Genomic DNA, 17,958 nt, shown 5'->3' with positions numbered 1-17,958 from the left:
AAAGCTTCGTTTTAATCCATTTATTTACGAAAAAGATTCAGGAGAGTGAGGAGCAGACTTTTACAGTCACTAGAACGCTGGAGAAAATTTGCTGATTTTTACTTGATGAAAATATTTAGAGTAGAAACATTGAATTTGAAGCTATTTCTCTCACAGAGCAGAGTTCGGCTATGTCTCTAAAAGGACCACATGTCTTCAGGAATTAAGTGGATCTCTACCAGCCCTGCACAAGCCATATTCTCTCTTTACAAAGGGGCAAAAAGGACCAGGAAAAAAAAAATCAACAAAGAGAAACTCACAGAATTGTTATCACCCCAGAAGAATTTGTAAGGGCAGCAGCCAGCATTCTATTGGAAGTACACGAAGGGATCTTCCTGCTCATTTCAAAGTCTTGAACAATTGCCCCGATAATACTCAAAACTAAATAAAAGCCAGAGCCCATGTCCTAAATTTGGTGCCCTACATTGTACAAGGAACACAAAAGAAATACAACTCAGTCAAAAAAATGTATTAAAACTCTCTAAGAAGTACTTAAACACAACCACCACCGACTGTAGTTGATGCTGAAATATAATCCGGTGAAAGTTCTCATGGAAACCATAAATGCTTTCTGACTTGTTTGGAGGAGAGTGTGCCCTTGCAATCCTAGGGAATTTAACAAGGGCTAAAAAAATAAATTAGCTACAAAAGACTCATGTGGCTCTATAGACCAATCCTCTCTTCTGCCGCAAACCAACAGAACAATGCCCTCCACCATGAGTATGAGGGCAAATGACTAATTCAACCTTACTGCCACAATCGAGGTGGTCTTGATGACATCCAAATCTTTCTACAGAGATAGTAGGAGTGGGGTTCAAAGAAGAGAGATGGAAAGGAAGTGGAATTGGGAGAAAGAGGGACAAAAAGAAAAGAAAAATGACAAAACAAAAAAAACCCCAAGGAAATACAGAAAAGGTGTGCATAACACTGCACGCACATAATCCCACCTGTCTTGCTGAGGCGGGAAGACGGCAAGGCCAGTCTGGGATACACAGTGAGCTCCTGTTTCAAAAACAGAACAAAATAAACGTCTCAGACCATCTCTGCAGCCTGGGAGAGGCTGTTAAGCTAGCAGTCCCCTTGCCATTATAGATGCTGAGCACTGCAGAGTTGTGGGGTATGGTTTTGTGTGGAGAGAATCCAAGTCAATTAGACGCAACACAGTTGAACCGTTTCAAGAAAGAAGAAAATAGAGAAAGAAGTATCTTCTTCTAGGTTAGCAAGAACTTGAGCTTCAAAAGCATGGGTACAAGAAAGACAGGAGACTAACAATGCTACTGCTATAGCTTCTGACCAAGGTACAACCTTTTTTTATGGAGCACAACATGGTTGCCCTAGAGAATATGGAGTCGACAGTGAACTAACTCTTTTTGTTTGCCCAGACAGCAAATATACAGCCCAGTAGCATGGCTAGTATGGAAATATAGCTCTCACCCCAGGCCACTCCTCTAGGCCAGGAAAACCTCATTAAGAAGCACAGATCTTGACCTTGGGCCATCTGTACAGTAATTTAGATCGTAGCTGGCCCCAAAGACAATTAGGACATGCTGTGGGATTAAGGCAGAGGAAGGAAAGAAAGAGATCTTAAAAATAAAGTTCAAAGAATAAGCACTTGTATCATTGTCAGTGCTTATAAAGAATAGAAGGGCAGCTGAATGGAATTCTAGAATCTGAAGAGAGGAAGAAGGGGCCAAAAGATACACTAGGGGAACTGCAGTGGGCATGACTTAACAGAGTCCTGATAAGGTTTGCTCCTTGACTGGACTTATCAAGAAACTTCTCTCCCTCCAACTCTTTCAACATCAAGAAGTAGTTTTTGTTTTTATATTTATTTGCTTGTGTGTGCCACTGTGTGAGTGTACCATCAGAGAACAGCTGACAGGAGGCAGTTCTCTCCACCGACCACATGGATTCCGGGGATCAAGGTCAGGTCATTAGTTTGGCGGGAAGTGTCCTGCTGAGCTATCTAGCTGACCATCTTTTTAATATTTTTCAGCCAAAAAGAATAAATATTCTTCTTATTCTTCCATCAAGATTCAGCTCCATGTGGAACTGGGGAAAGTTAACACTAAGTGCCCCAAGTCTATTATAGAATGGAAGACAGTTTGTGGTATCTCAGGAGAACAAAAGCAGTGCTGCACAAGAAAATCAGAAAAGGGAGGAAGAGCTTCCCGGAAAACAAAACAAAACAACAACAACAAAAAAAAAAAACAAAAAACCAACCAACCAACCAAACAAACAAAAACCCCACACAAAACCATTTCATCTACAAACCTGCCTACTTCAACAGAGGACTCCTAACTTTCCAATTCAAGACCTACTGGTTCACCCTGGAAGTCTTCTTTCTATGGTTCAATTCACTTCAGGAGTAATGAGCCCATGATCAGATTTTCTCAAATCTTGTCCCCTGCAAAGCTAGCCCTTGTACCACTCCAGACTAAACCCCCACACAATTCTATCACTAATATTTGTGTCTTCAATAGAATCAGCCAGAGAGAGAGAGAGAGAGAGAGAGAGAGAGAGAGAGAGAGAGATATTCAAAAACAGTATGAAAACTGGGCAATAAACAGACATAAGTTGACAAATGTCCAACAATGCCCGGCAGTTCAACAAGTGAATAAGTGTGAAATTAACAGTTTTCATCATAATATCAGAAGATCCCCCATTCTGGCAGTACAACACACCTTGCTGTTTACAGAAACATGATCAGACAGGCAAATACTCCAACTTCTTCTGATCACCAAATAACTAACAGATGAACCGATAATCAAACACACAATCATTAAAACTCCTCACTCACGAGAGTAGAAAGACCAGAGATGACAGGAGAGGAGACAAGACTGGAGAGGGCATAGGCTCTCACCTCTCTTTGTGTCACCAGTTAACAACACTCAATCATTAAAATTCCTCAAGCATCAGAACAAAGAGAGCAGAGATGACAGGGAGGAACTCTCAAATACACACTGACTCACTCTAACTCCCTAAGCACAAACGGGAGAGGAAGCGATGGAGGCAGAGGAAGCAATGTGTACTCACAGTGCTGGCTGCCCTCAAGGGGTGGGAAACTTGTGCTCTCTTACTTTGGAATTCTCACTGACTTGTTTCATCTACCAGAACAACAGTTGGCCATGCACCAGCCCTATTTTATTACCTGTTTCACACTGTGTATCTACAGGAGACAGTATTTATGGCAGAAAATGCTGTAGCAAAACCAACAATACTGATATGTAAAGTTCAACTTTTTTACACTAGCAAGGAAAGGAGAAGAGACAGGATCAGGAAACAACTATACTTACTGATAATGAAAGTGTGGTGTGGATGTGTGACTGGAACAGTCCCCACAGAACTGCCTTTAAACAAAAAGAGATGCAGAACCAGGCCAGACAAATTTGTGCTTGGATTCACATTAGGGGTACTAGGCCCTGAAATGAAACCAGACTTTAAGAAGGTAAAACAGCTGGTGCTTATAAAAGCCTACTTTCTATACCTGGAAAAACGAGAAAATATAGAAAGTTGTCACTTCTTGTTTATGAGACAGTGTCTCACTGTGTAGCCCTGGTTGACCTACGTAGACCAAGCTGGCTGAATTCACTGAGCAATCCTCATGAGTCTGCCAGTTCATTAATTGATATTTTAGGACCTAAGTTACTGGCCTGGCAGTGAGGACTCTTCCTTAGAGGTCACCCTGAAAATTAGTGTCAAAGATACAGATGAGCCAGTTTTTAAACAAGGCATAGACAAACAGAGGTCTATCAAATTGGACAGGTGAATTGCGTATCTTACAGAAATTCAACCTAATGCTAAATAGAATCTTCCATTCATAAACCTAGAATAGCCCAGGCCAGTGTCTCATTTCCTAAGAGTTCATTCATTCTCACTCTCATGCCTAGGTCCTTATTTCCTACCAGACACAGTCAGCCAACACATGCTCATCCCTGGCCTTGTGAAATTAAAACTCCAAGAGAAGACATATGAAGAATGGCACAGACTTAACTTCTAGAGACACAGTTAACTCCGGGACAAAGCCACAGGCTAATTGTCTACAGTCACGACAGGACATCTTCTGCAGAGCGCATTTCTTGAGTGTCTTTAGGACACAAAGTATATACTTATTCCTATTTTATTTTATTTTCTCCAAGGATATGCACTGTGGTGGGAGGAGAATGGAGGACAGCATTATGCATAAATAACAGTTTGCAGTAAATTATTTTGGCAGCATAGTGCATATACTGTCAGCTCAACAAAACCTTCCATTTATCATGACCTAAAACTGAAAGTGATAGTCAATCTGGGGCCGTACGGGAGCACAGCTGAAAATGTAAGAGATTAAGAAACTTTTATGAAGCTATTATGTAAGTGTACATCACACAGTCATTACTACAGGGGTCTATTTTCCATCGGCAGCACGCTGCTTACCCATGACCCTACATGCCTACCTGTCCCCCAGACAGCAAAATTGCTGGCATGCTCCAGGGAGCAGAAAACCAATACATCTCACTTAAATAGCACAAGGGCACCCAACCCATACTCATACTTAACACTGTGATGAAGGGACAGGGAGGTGAGAAAGGGGAAAAGACAAACCTCCTCTATTACACAGGCCACCAAAAATTGCAGTCGTAGCTGAATAATCTGTGATTCAAGCAGACAAGGTCATATCTGACATCTATTTAAATTGAATAGCTTTTCACTTCCAGTCTTCCACCTGCTCAAGCTTTCCTCTTTTATTTATGTGGTCACTGAGGGACATTTAACTGGCATTTATTTTTAAGTAACTTAAGAGCAAACCATTTTTTTCCAATATACAGACAAAAAAAGAGAATAAAAATAGATCCATAAAAAAGCCACAGTTGAAGGGTGAGTCGGTGGGTTAGGAATAATAATGTAAATAATGAAGATTAAAAATTGAAGGGAAGTTTGCACAAGTACCATCGATAGCAACAATCACAACTAAAGGGCTAAGAAACACCAGAAAGCATCACGATCAGAAGCATCATGGAAGAGAGAAGGTCAGCACTGAAGATTTCCTGATGCTGTCCTTTGAGGGCCTCGGGAAATCTACCTCTACCCCACTAACGTTCCTGCCAGAGCAAAGTCTATAGCCGGAATGTAAACTTGGGCTACCTAACCTCAAGCTGTTTGTTTATTTGGGGGAGGTGCAGATCACACTAGTGTGATTTACTAATTTGTTTAAAACATGTTTTTCGTTTTAAACGATATAGTTTCCCAAGGTTTAATTCAGCTCTGGAAAGGTCCTGGAGTGTAAGTTTTACATAAACATTTCCACAGGCAGATGCTTCTCATGTAGAGGAGCTTCCACTGTGTTTTACAAAATGAGTATTTATAAAATGTTTTTCTCTGCAGCTGAGCAGTCCCCAGCCTTATGATACCAACCTCTTCAGCTATTAAGAAAAATATTGTTGAGAGTACCACAGAACATACCTATAGAAACTAATAACATATATACAAGAATAACTCGCAGGCCAGACCCCAGACGAAACAAGATGAATAGCAGAGTACTGGATGCATCACCCCTGGCAACAATTAGCCTTAGCACACGCACCCAGACACTAGCTAAAGGCTGGAAGGTCATTAGCAGGTAGTTTCTTGACCTGTCAGGATTCTAAGACACACACACACACACACACACACACACACACGTTATCATTTTATCTCACCTACTAGAAGAGACCATAACTTAGAGACTACTCCTAGCTCACATGACATAGACAACCCCGTTTAATCTGCTACCTAAGCTAACTGCCTATGTTGAAAGGAAAGCTCACTGGAGTCTCACTGCTTCTAATAGGTATGAGGGCACCCACACAACAAAGATTTGGCCAGACACATTTACAATAAGCCACTAATACAAAAGGCTGTAGCCAGGCATGTAAACATGGCATAAGGAGAGGACATTATACTCAAGTTCTTCTAAGCACTAGAGGAGTTTGTACTGGTATTGTAATCTTGAGGCCCAAGGCACATGCCTTGCATGTCTATGTTCTGATTCACTGGTTCTTTCTCCTTCAGTTCCAGGTGCATTGTGGTCCCTCTCACCTGATGGCACATACCAATCCCCTGTTTGGTCGTTACTGAGTACAGGCGTTTAAAAGGACAGTGTGTATCCTGGATGGCTTCCCTGGTCACCAGAGTGAAGTCAACACTGCATCAGTCAGCACCCCTTAGCTGCTCTCACTTCTCTTTCCCACTTGAATGTAGGTTCTCTGTCTCTCTGCCTCTCACACATCACTGTTAGATTCGCAATGCCTACAGCAGTTTCCACGCGGAGTAGGCACTTACTAAGTATCTTGTAGGAAAAGCCCTCTTAAAAAGCAGGGCACTGCTCAGTCTGAAGAGATCTTAAACAGGCATGGGTAAGTGTTCACAGCAAAACACTGCTAGGGACATAACCTGCTGGGGATTCAGAAGTATTCTTCACCGATTCTTCTATATATTGTCTATATTTATTATCTCTTAGCACAGTCACATAGTCCTCTGTTCAGCCCACCTGACAGGCAAGTTGTGAGAAAAAAACTCATTAGGAAGTCACAAGTAATTCTTATACTTTCTCTCATAACCTACACTTGACCTTTATCATGAAGAATTCTCATTCACAGAATAGGTTAAAAAAAAAAGCTAATTTTACTTCAGTACGACAGGGAAGCATAAAGTATCGTCTAATCTCACAACACTTAAAGACTACAAGCAACATAGAGACAGCTCAGGTGAATAAATAGAATGGAGGTTTAAAATTATCCTTTTCCATAATGCAAGCCAGAATTGTTATACAAACACGAGTGGGGGGTGGGGATCAGATTTAGGGCCTGAAAAGCACATAGCTACAGAAAGCACATAAGTGGAGTCCTTCACTGAATAAGAAGCACACAGGCTCTTGGAGGCTCTGAGGCCACAGCTGGATTCAAGGGCACAACTCACCCCAGAAATGTCAGCAACTCGGTGGATGGGCACTTCCTTCTTGCTGTGCAATCCTTTGCCATTCTTAATAGCTCTGTAAGGGCAGAAGAGAAAAACCCATTAGGAGGAAAACCACAGCAGAAAGAGTCAGGGGTGTGGGAGGGGAAAGGAACAGGGACTGCTGACATAAGATGTACCACTACACAAACCCGGTATACCCTGCTGAGCAGCCGGCCTGGGAGGAGCAGTCACCCGACATCCTCTCACCAGCCAAGTTACCAGCTAGCAATGCCTGGTAATCAGAGAGCTCCCTTACTTGTTTCCAAATTAGAGGCATTGTTCTGGGCACAAAGGAAGAATCAGTAGGAAGTGCACACTCCTAAGAAGCACAAGTAATAATGTTTCGGTGCTTAATTTTAAATGTAAAATATGTAGCTAGTGTCCCAATTCTAATGGAAATAAGTTCCTCCCAGGTAAAAAGATAAGTTGCCTGGAATGAAGCAATATTGTACAGAAAAGGCATTTAAAACCAGGGAAAAAAATAGTGAGAACTATATAACTGATAGTAAGCATCATTGAATTAGTTGTGGGTGGTAATAGCAGATTTCACAAATCTGACCTTGGGTGGTTGGTACCAACCTTCCACCTCTTAACTACCCAGCACTACTAGACATGGTTACTAGTGAACACAGAAAGTCACAATTAGGCCCTTCCACTACTAGAGAAGGCCCATGTGGGTACTGTTAGCTACAGACCTAAGTATAGTAAAGTTTCTGGGATTCCTACAATAGCCTTAGTAGGGTCTAGGTTCTAAGAAAGCATGGAGAAAGTTGCTAGAGCAGGATCAGCGCTCCTCCTCGGGTCTGCACATAAAGGGTAGCAATGCTTCTTTAAAGAGGTTATTCTGGGGGGAGGGAGGGAATGTCACACCTTGTTAACCTAACCTCAACAAACCAAACCAGGAAGGCACTGCTCACCACGACCTAGAATACTTCTTACCTGTAGCTGGTGCTCTGACAATTCATTAAGCCATACCAGGCATTCTGTCACTCACTCAACTGACTCGAAATGTTTTTCAAAAAAGAACAGAATGAAGCTTTCCTTTTCTGTGTGTGGCTGTTTCCAACAGTGAACAGTTTCTGAGGGAGATTCTTAAGTGGTATAGCTTCTTGTAAGTGAGTAGTACAGGACCCACGAGTGGCATAGCTTCCTGTGAGTGAGTGGAACAGCTACCTGTAAGCAAGTTGGTATAGTGCCTGTGAGAGGAATAGCTTCCTCTAAGTGCGTGGTTGGTATAGCGCCTGTGAGTGGAATAGCTTCCTGTAAGTGAGTGGTATAGCTTCCTGTAAACGAGTTGGTAAAGTATCTCTAAGTTTGCATAGGGGGAATTAACGGTGGTATAGATGTTTGCCATGGCTCCTGTAAATAACCTCAATAAGCTCATGGGTTCATCAAGACAGACTTATGTAAAATTCTATGGCTTGTGGTTATCCTCCCTCTCTGGGGTGAATACATACCTATTTTAAAAAATTATGCTTATGTATTTGACATGTTTGTGTGAGCATGTGTATGTATACCTTCAGAGGCAACTTGGGGAGTAGGTTTTTCACCCACCAAGTGAATCCAGGGAATAGAACCCAGGTTGGCCATCAAGTTACAGCAGGGAATGGGATCTTCCTCCAGGAGATATGCTTTTTCTCCTTCCATGAGACTTAGTGTAGTCAGGCAGGTCAAGGACCTGGTTGGGGAACCACCCCAAGAGAGGCAGGTTCACCTTAAGATGCAGTACTTTTTCCTTCTAGTATTCCCATCTCCTAGAGCAGGCCCTAGGAGCTGCCAAGGGGTTTGGCAGGGTCTATCTGCCCTACTGAGTCCTGACTTAGAAGGACTTAACTATTTTTTTTTTTCTTTTCTTCTTTCTTCCTCTTTTGGATGCTGGCCAGAGCCTACATATGCTTTGGAATTCCTCATACTTTGGGCTTCTTTATTCTTTTTGTAAAGCTCCAATCCCTGCCACTGGGCCGACCTCTTGGGCTTATCTTTTCCACTCACCTCCTCTGGGTAGCCCAAGAATTAGTTTTCCTATGGCGTGTGCTTTCTTTTAAATCTTAGTAAATTCTTCTTGTACTTCTGTTTCAGTCTCTTAATTTTTTTCATTAAAGAGACTAAGAACCCGATAGCAGGCACCTGACTTCCTCTATATTATATGGTGGGTCAACTGGAACAACCTAAGATTTCTCTTAATACTTCTTTCCTTCATTTAAATCTTTAAGTCAGTGGAGAAAACAAACCCATTGCTACAGACCTAGAAAGAATCAATTCACTCAGCTACTTAGATCCCAAACAAAGGCCAAGAGGAAACTGAATGGAAATTCTTTTATTGTTGATGATAATGGCAATGGCAACCAAACTCTGGACCTCAGATATGCTAGCAAGTGTAATAACCTAAGTTAATGGACCCTTAGCTCCAAGGAGAAATTTTTATACTAACAATTTATTTTCACAGGCACCTACCATGTGGTCACAATTATATCTTCCCATGATTTCCAAACCACAGCCTTTAAGTCAATGAAGTCCATTTTCTCTTACATACTGTACATATTTGCTCTTCCAGGTTCTTCACTTGAAAATTAAAAGAGCAGTCATATACTTGGAGCTAAGGAGGTGGCTCGGCTTAAATAAAAGACCATTTATTGCTCTTGAAGATCAAAGTTTGGATCCCAGCACTCAAGTCAAGTAGTGCAAAGCAACCTATAACTCTAGCTTCAGGGGATCCAACACCCTCTTCTGGCCACTGAAGGCAACCCATTCATGTGTACATATATAAAGAGACATAAAAATCAATAAAAAAAATAAGAGTGGTCATTTATCAGTAGTCAGTCTCAAAAACAAATACCACAGTTAAGTAAGATGTCTCATGCTTATAATCCCAGCATTTGGGAGAGGGTAGCAGGAGATTGGGAGTCCAAAGCCATCCTTGGCTATGCAGTAAGTTTGAGGACAGTCTTGGCCGCATGAAACTATGCTACAAATAATAACAGCAAACAAAAACATCCTGTTTTTAAAAAAGAAAAAGAGCTGCTACATCAGTAATTCTAAAGCTAAAGCTGAGTTATAGGTCAGGTAGTTTCCATGAACTCTGAAATGGCAGTGAATTTATATACACAAATACTGTGTGCGCATGTGCACACATGTAAGTTTAGTGTGGAGCTGTAACTGGCAAAAAACAAATCTGCATTGCTTCCTGTTCTAGTCTTTCTACAGCTAAACTTCAGGCCCTTTGAGGGCTAGTTAGGATAATGTCCTTAATGTTTGTTATAGAACTTAACACAGATTTGTATTTTCATTATTACAGAAACACAAGGCCATATAGTTCAGTTAAAGTGTGCCTAGTAAACCTGAACAAGTAAATAGGTGGGTTTTTTTTTTGTTTTTGTTTTTTGTCTGTTTCTTTGTGTACCCTTGCTGTCCGGGAATTTGCTCTCTAGACTAGGCTGGCCATGAACTCAGAGACCCGCCTGTGTCTACCTCCCAAGTGCTGGGATTAAAGTCACATACAACCACAGCCTGGCAATAAATGTTTCTGTAGAATGTTGAAAATTCTTCAAATTACAGACATGGATCATGCCAAAGTTGCTGAAGGGCAACTATTTGAGAACTGCTGGCTCCTGTGGATGTGGTGTCACGATTAGTGCTCTAGGGCAGAGTACAAAAGAACCCCATCTCCTCACATGCGCCCCCTCCCAGAGCTCTGACCACTGTAAACAATAAACGGAATGACTCGATTGTGATGATAAATGACTTAGAAGAAGTAAAAGTAATCTCAACAAAAAGGTTACAAATTAGAACAAAGAGCGTTAACCCTCCTACACCTCCCACGGTTTTGAGCCACACTGACACAGGACTTCAGCATGAACCAAACACAGAGATTCTTGAAACATAGTCACAAAAACCCATTTGGCCTTGGCAGCCGAGAAAGCAATAGGATTCTGCGATTCAGAAATGAGGCATACAGCAGACACAGGTGCAGAATGACAGGTGTGTCTGAGTGTATGGGGGGAGGGGACCTCTAAGATTATGCAGCTGCATTTTCAACAAATGAGCATTACTAATAAGAAAGACAGAAAAGATGGAGAGCACACAAACTGGAAAAGAGGAAATTGAGTCCTGTGGTCTAGGGAGGTGGGAGGACTAATGAGTCAGTAGATATCATGACTCGGGGGTCACACGAAAGAAATGAAGGCACATGCTGCTGTGCGAGGCATGACAGCGGGACCGCAGAGAGAGGAAAGAGGGAAAGGAAGGATTATGAGCTCATACAGAGGGATGGTCACACAGTTGCTAAAGATAAGCAAATGCTACTGGTCTCGGATTAGGACCAAAGGAGTATTAGTGCTAGGTAGAAATAAGTGGTCATCAAGGAATCACAAAGGCTCAGAAAGCAGATTATTTAAAACTGCCGGAGTGACACTGCTTTATAGTTTTTGCTGTCCTGATTACAAAATCCATCATAAGAAAAAAAAAAGGAAATGACGCATAATTCTATTTTAATGTCTTCTGAGAGCTAAAACACACATATCTCCCATTTATACTTAAAAAATAGTACCACCGTGGATAAGTTTTTTGGGCACATAGGTTTTTTTTTTTTTCCCCATAACAAATGGGTAAATGAACACTTCTCTATGTCACTGATTTCTTCATTTTTAATGGTTCTACAATAAATCCATCTCATGGATCCATGGTTCAGAATTAAACAATCATCTATTGTTAGATATTTCTATGAATAGATTACTTGCATTATTATAAATAATGCCACAAGGAATAACTTCTAAATAAACTGGTGGACAGTTTGTGAATTATCTCCTAACATAAATTCAGAGGCATAAAACCACTGCTATGTCACAGAGTGAGGAAGGAGAGATTTATCTTCTGTACCTCCCTTTCCCACAGGAAAGCGGACAGAACACACTAGCTTCTATGGACACGAATGGTGGATGCTTCTAGATTAGAGAATGACTTTCATGTGCAGCTTACTCCTTAAATGTATCTTTGCTTCAGCAACTATTTACTTATTCATCTACATAACCTACACATTGTGATTTTCTTGCATTCATCACAATAAACTTGACAGAGTATATTGTTTAACAGACAAAAGGCAGTTATAGAAGTTTTATATTACTTTTGAAAAAAATCACATCTACTTATTTATTATGCAGGGGGATTGAAAGCCAGTTCTTTCCCCTCTTTCTACCACGTAAGTCCAGCAAGCATCTTTACAGTTGTTGTATTAAAATGTAATGTGTCTTTTGACTTGAGTGAAAAGCAACACATTTTAGAAAATGCTTTTCCAGCTATGCTGACTTGAACCTGCTGGTATTCTCTGCAAGTTCAGCTCTCTGAACTCAATGCAGAAGCAGGAGGAATAGGAAGTAATCCTTCTCAATTTCTGGGTCCAAAGCAGGAGGGGAGCAGAGGCAGCTTAAGATAAAATAGAAATGCATGAAGGAGGTTACTAGAAATTGAGATGCAAAGAAGCAAGCAAATAAAAGAAAGCTATGAAGAACTCACAAGCAGCTATAAATACTGTGCAATGATGGATCAGTGTTTAATTACAAAAAATATCACCCTTCTAAGATATTTTTTTTCAAGGACTATAACCAAGTAGGCTAGAGACATACCTAATATAAGCTCAGCTCTCAGAACCACTATAGCACCTAGCATTGCAGAGGAAGGAGCTCATCAAGCACATGGCGCTGCTGATTATCTCACATTGGTGAGATAACCTGGTGGAGGCTACTCAGAGGCAACAGAACTAAGGAGCCAGAAACTGTATATGAAGGAGATCAGAAGTAAGGAGTACAAAGAGTCAAGCATGCAGAGAAATTAAAGCTTGTCTGTTCCATGCCTTGTTCACTTTGCTTATAACCATGGTTACAATTGCTAAAGTAATGAAGACTAAATCTGCCATAAAAGGTCACATAATGGGATTTGCTTTACAGTGGTCAGGAATTGTTTACAGTGGTGTTTCTCAATTGGCTATCACTTCACTGTTACAGTTTATTTCAGATTAAAACTGTATTCATCATATGATGATCTTCAAATGTGTCAATGTTCTCTGGAAGGACCAAGAACTCAGCTAAAAGGACAACAAGAAGGCAAAACAATGGACAAGCTGCTCTGAAGAGGCCAGCTGCACGCACTGGGAAATGGTGACAGTGATCAGATGGTCGGAAAGGCGAGTCTGGAACAATGTCCTCTGAAGGAATACAATCAGCACAGACTAATGACTGCAGGAAATATTATGTAAGACGTGCTCATTAGCAGCTTAGTATCTGACTGTGACTGGCAGAACTCCCCACAAACCTGGTACCCAGGGGAGCATACTAAGCAAAGGGCTCCAACTTAGCCCCCTGCCCCTCAGTCACCAGCGAGCTCTCAGAGCTTACATCAGAACCAGGGGTGGGGAAGGAAGAAAAGAGGATGAAGAGCGTGAACAGATCCTCTTAATATCCTAAAGGAGAAAACTCATTGAAAATGGAGGCATTATACAGCTCTCCAGAAGTGGCCATTTGTGCTGCCTTAAATGCAGACTGATTACTGCTATTTGGATGTTGAGTGCATCATCTTTTCTGAAGAAAGGGAAAAGCTAAGTTTCCCCACATTCAGCTGTGTCTTCAAATCACTTCCCCACCACAGCTCGTTTAATGCATTTTCCTGTTATCACATCCACTTGCAATAGCTGATCTACCCTACCCCCAACAGTGAACCCCTCCCCAATCCACACCATGTGCTGATGTCAATTAGCAACCTCATGATTTTAACACCAAACTGCAATCCAAAAGTGGGGGTGGGGGTGAGGAGGAGCACCTCCAGAGTTCAAAAGAAAGGAAGCCGGAAGACTGTTTCAGAAAAAGGCCACTCTCCGTTCTGGGCTCCAAACTGCTCTGCTGTGAGATGGCACAGCTGGCAGAAGAAGCCAGACGAGGATCCCTCTACTTCTGCGTTCTATGATGTTCAAGCTAAAAGCCAGAGTATCTTGGTGTTATAGGGACTGGTGAATGAATGATCAGGGAGAGAAAAGCTTCTGGTAAAAGCTGTTCAGTAGTTCCAGTTTTATTTAAAGAGAATTTTCACATGTTGGGGCCATTAGATTCAAAGTGAGAAATCTTGGTTTGTTTAAAGATGAACCATTAAACTATTGAGAAGGTAAGAGCAGAGGCTGAACAGAGAAGAAGAATTTCAAGGAGACACTCTCATGGGAAAATGTAATAAAAATGAGAGATGGGATAGAAAAAGATGAAGGCAAACATTGTTAATAATAAATAGGATGAAAAGGAAACACTAAGAAAACAGGTGAAAACGAAAATAGGAAAAATAGCAGTATCTAGAGATGCTATTCAAATTATGTAATACCCATCCTTTAGGGATTACACGCTCTGCAAAGGTCTGAATCTATTCTCGTTTTTGTTCTCTACCATCATTCTCAATGCCTATGACCCAGGATATACTCAAAAGACTAACGAGGAGAAATGAATGGAAACCATTGCATGCAAGATAAAGCAGAGAAGAACAACTCTTCCTGAGAGCAATATCTGCTTTCTTGGAGTTTGGATTATTTCATATAATCCAAACCATGTGATAGGACATAACAGCTCTAACATTTTAAAATACACAAATATTTGCAAGGAACATACATTCAATTTCCACACTAATTTTCTTGTGGGCTTTACGGTAATGAAATTTGCTGCCTGTTCAGCTTAAGATCTGACATATAAGTTCATTGACTTTGTCTACTGTCATGATGTTTACATTATTATCCATCTATCTGTCCGCACATCCATCCATTTATCTAATCTATCTACCTATCTATTTACGTGTGTGTAGGGGGATCAGAGGACAACTCTTGGGAGTTTCTCTTTTCACTCTGCTGAGGCAGGATGTTTCCTGTTTCTGTGTTGCACAGCTGCATACTCCAGGCTAGATGGCCCAAGGCTTTTGGGCGATTCTCCTGTTTCCATTTTCTATTTCAAGTAGAAGTGTTAGGATTGCAGATGTCTTCCTGACTTTTAAATTTTGGGTTCCAGGTATTTGACCCAAGTCTTCAAGCTTGCTCAGCCAGAGTTTTAGTCCTCTGAGCCATCTTGCTGACTCCATTTGGTCTTGGTTCTGTGGCGAGGATGTTGTTCCTGGATCTTGTACATATGAGACGTGCTGAAATAAGGCAGGGAGAACTGCACCATTTTTTTTTTCCTTATTTGTTTTTAGAGGCATGACCTTTTCCTATTTCTTTAAAGTTTATAGAAACTTTTTTCTGTGTGAGAATAGCAGGGGAGCAGCTTTGACTGAGCATGTGTAGAAAAAGGGCATTTCTCTCCCTGTGGCCCTGAAAACACTTCAGGAAACTTGAAATATGCATTCACTAAGTGATGGCTATCAATTCGAGGATACTGGATAGATCAACGTGACCCCTAAGTCACCAGGAGTCACCTGATGAGAGCAGCACACCTCATAACAATGCCACTGAAATTGGCTTAGCAAAGGAGAGTCATCAACACATACAACCTTGATCAGACTCTGACAGTTTCCCCGAGTTTCAGCTAGAGAAACCTACAATGAAAAGTTCTGCCAATCATGCCGAAAAAAGCAAGAGGCTGATGCCTGTGGGGTTTGGAGACTGGAGAGAGAACTCAGCAAGGCAGGAGCACTTGTTTTTTGTTGTTCTAAAGAGAGAGTTTGCTCACTCAAAAAAATGAGTTCTTGGAGAAGCCACACACAGGAGAGAGAAGGGTAGGTTTATGCTTGCCTCTCAGAGACTAAGGACAGCACCACTTTCCCAAGCTTATAGGGTGCCATGAAGAAACAGAATATACATGAAAGGAAGAAGGCCTGTCCCTTTTTTTGCTTGAAATAATCCTAACTTTATTTCTTATGTCCAAAATAAATCTAACGTCATTTAAATCTGCTCAGATGCTATATTGCTCAGTACTATTGTTTTCCACAGTCAGGTGAGGCATCAATTTCTTTTTTTGCATATATATATCTGACCTTGAAATCATAAAATCTGAGATGAAAAAGTACCTTAAATGAATAAAGCCAAATTCCAGAAATAATTAAAATATTAGGCTGCAAGCTATGCATGATAGTACATATGCATTTAATCCCAGCATTTGGGAGACAGAAACAGTGTGAATCTGAAAACAGCCTCTCCATTTACACAATGACATCCAGGTCATTCAGGACTACATAGAAGGGCTGTCTTTGTTTTGTGAGATAGGGTCTTACTATTTAGAACAGGGTGGTCTGAACTTCCATTCCTCCTACTTAAGACACTCAACTTTTGGGCCTACAAGCACATTAAAATATTATAGTTCTGGAAAAAAGGGCTGTTTAGCTACAGAAGAGAGAATACACATTGATGTTATTTCCCATTTGTACAGACTCAAAGAAAGCATGGCAGCAGCCACGCTTTGATCTGACTCCAGGCATTACCAGCTGGTCCTCAATATGAATAACATGTTCAGTGAAAGCCCACATGGAAAGGTAGGTGTGGTAGCCCACGCCTGTAAACCCAGCACTCTACAGATGGAAAAAAGCAGACCCCCACCCCACTCCTGGCCGCCCTCAGGGAGTCTGAAGCCAGCTTATGCTCTACACTGTCAACAAGAAAAGTCCAGAGCGATGGTGTCTCCCATGGGGGTGAAAAATGCATGTTGGTCTTTCCAAAATCAAACTGGATGTATTACAACAAATACAGGGGATGGAATATGTGACATTTTAATAGCATTTTCAGGAAAAATAATTTTGGGGAGCGGTTTGGAAATACTTCAAAAGGAGCTAATAGGTATGTCCTCCAGGAATCAGATGCTCTGATTAAAGTGTAAAACCCTTGTCTAGACTAGAGTAAATCAACGGGTTAAACATTAGAACCATGCAGAGAAGAACTATGGGATGCCTCACAAAAGGAAACAAATTCAGGTGTGTCACAGTGAACGTGGGTCATGTGCATCTAAATTATTTTTGTAAAAAATTCTAAGGACAAGCAATTTTGAGCTGTCAAACCCTGGGACAAAAATCAAGAGCTTCTCACTAGAACCCAAGAGAGAAACAAGGCCCAAGAGTACCCCCCAGGAAATGCCAAAACCTTATCTTGCCTGGACACAAGGTAAAGATGGAGGAGGTGGCTGATGACAGACACCTGAGCTAGAAAGGAAGGCAACCATTGGGGAATTAACAGGATTATTTATTCTTTAAACAAAGAAATGTGGCTTCTTCTAGATGGTCCAGGCATTTGAGACATAATAGAAGTTGCCCATAAGCAGACAAACAGCTGAATAAAGGCTGTGCACGGGTCAGCGAGCTGAAGAGAAAGCAAAGGAGAGCTTGTTTCAAGCAAGCAAGTCAATGCACTGGAATGCAACTGGCTGGCTGCACAGTGGGGTCCTTACTTCCCAGGCTTCTCACCTGCACTCCAGTGAGTGCCTAAGTCCTGCCCCTTGAACTTATCAGACAACCTGAGAAAGGCTGGCAGGTCACCAGCCCTTGCAGAGAAAGTAGGAGCTGCAGAGCCAGGAGAAAGCTCATCAACTCCTAGGCTGGCAGCTGTGCTGACCTGAGAAGTCAGAGAAGTTAACAGGCTGCCCTTTTCCCAAAGCTTACAATGTTTCTCTAAAAGGATTAACGGCCAAGCAGTACACTGGAAAGCAAAGTCAATGGAAGAGCATGTTGTGTCACTGCAGATTCCACCAGCCGATAACCCCCAAAAAGCAGGTAAGCAAGGTTAGGGGCTAGGAAATCTGAGGCAATCGACATCATTGTTGGAAGACAATCTTGTAGGAACCTGAAGAGCTTCAGAATGGATGACTGACAGGAATGTAGCAGATGTTACTAATTTGGCCTTTGCTAAAGTGTTAGATATACTAGTAACTCAAGGAATTTTCCTAGGGAAATTAATTCAATTTGGCTTGGTTCAGTACACAATCACTGAAGATTAAAGAGTGGCTGAAG

The 17,958-nt window shown here is 41.4% G+C and overlaps 1 protein-coding gene across 1 annotated transcript in view; it reads right to left on the bottom strand.

Moving 5' to 3' along the window:
* Nucleotides 1-17,958, bottom strand: part of Snd1 (staphylococcal nuclease and tudor domain containing 1) — a 403,901-nt gene that overhangs the window by 163,976 nt on the left and 221,967 nt on the right. The window contains exon 14 of the mRNA XM_041675559.1: nucleotides 6,976-7,048. Within this exon, the coding sequence (XP_041531493.1) occupies nucleotides 6,976-7,048 (73 nt within the window). The remainder of the gene's footprint in view (nucleotides 1-6,975; nucleotides 7,049-17,958) is intronic.

The sequence above is a fragment of the Microtus oregoni genome, unplaced genomic scaffold, assembly GCF_018167655.1.
Source record: "Microtus oregoni isolate MIOR12 unplaced genomic scaffold, Mior012 000026F_ref0000081, whole genome shotgun sequence".
NCBI lineage: Eukaryota > Metazoa > Chordata > Mammalia > Rodentia > Cricetidae > Microtus > Microtus oregoni.
The sequence above is the reverse complement of the archived record's forward strand: the minus strand, read 5'-3'. Positions and strand labels throughout refer to the sequence as shown.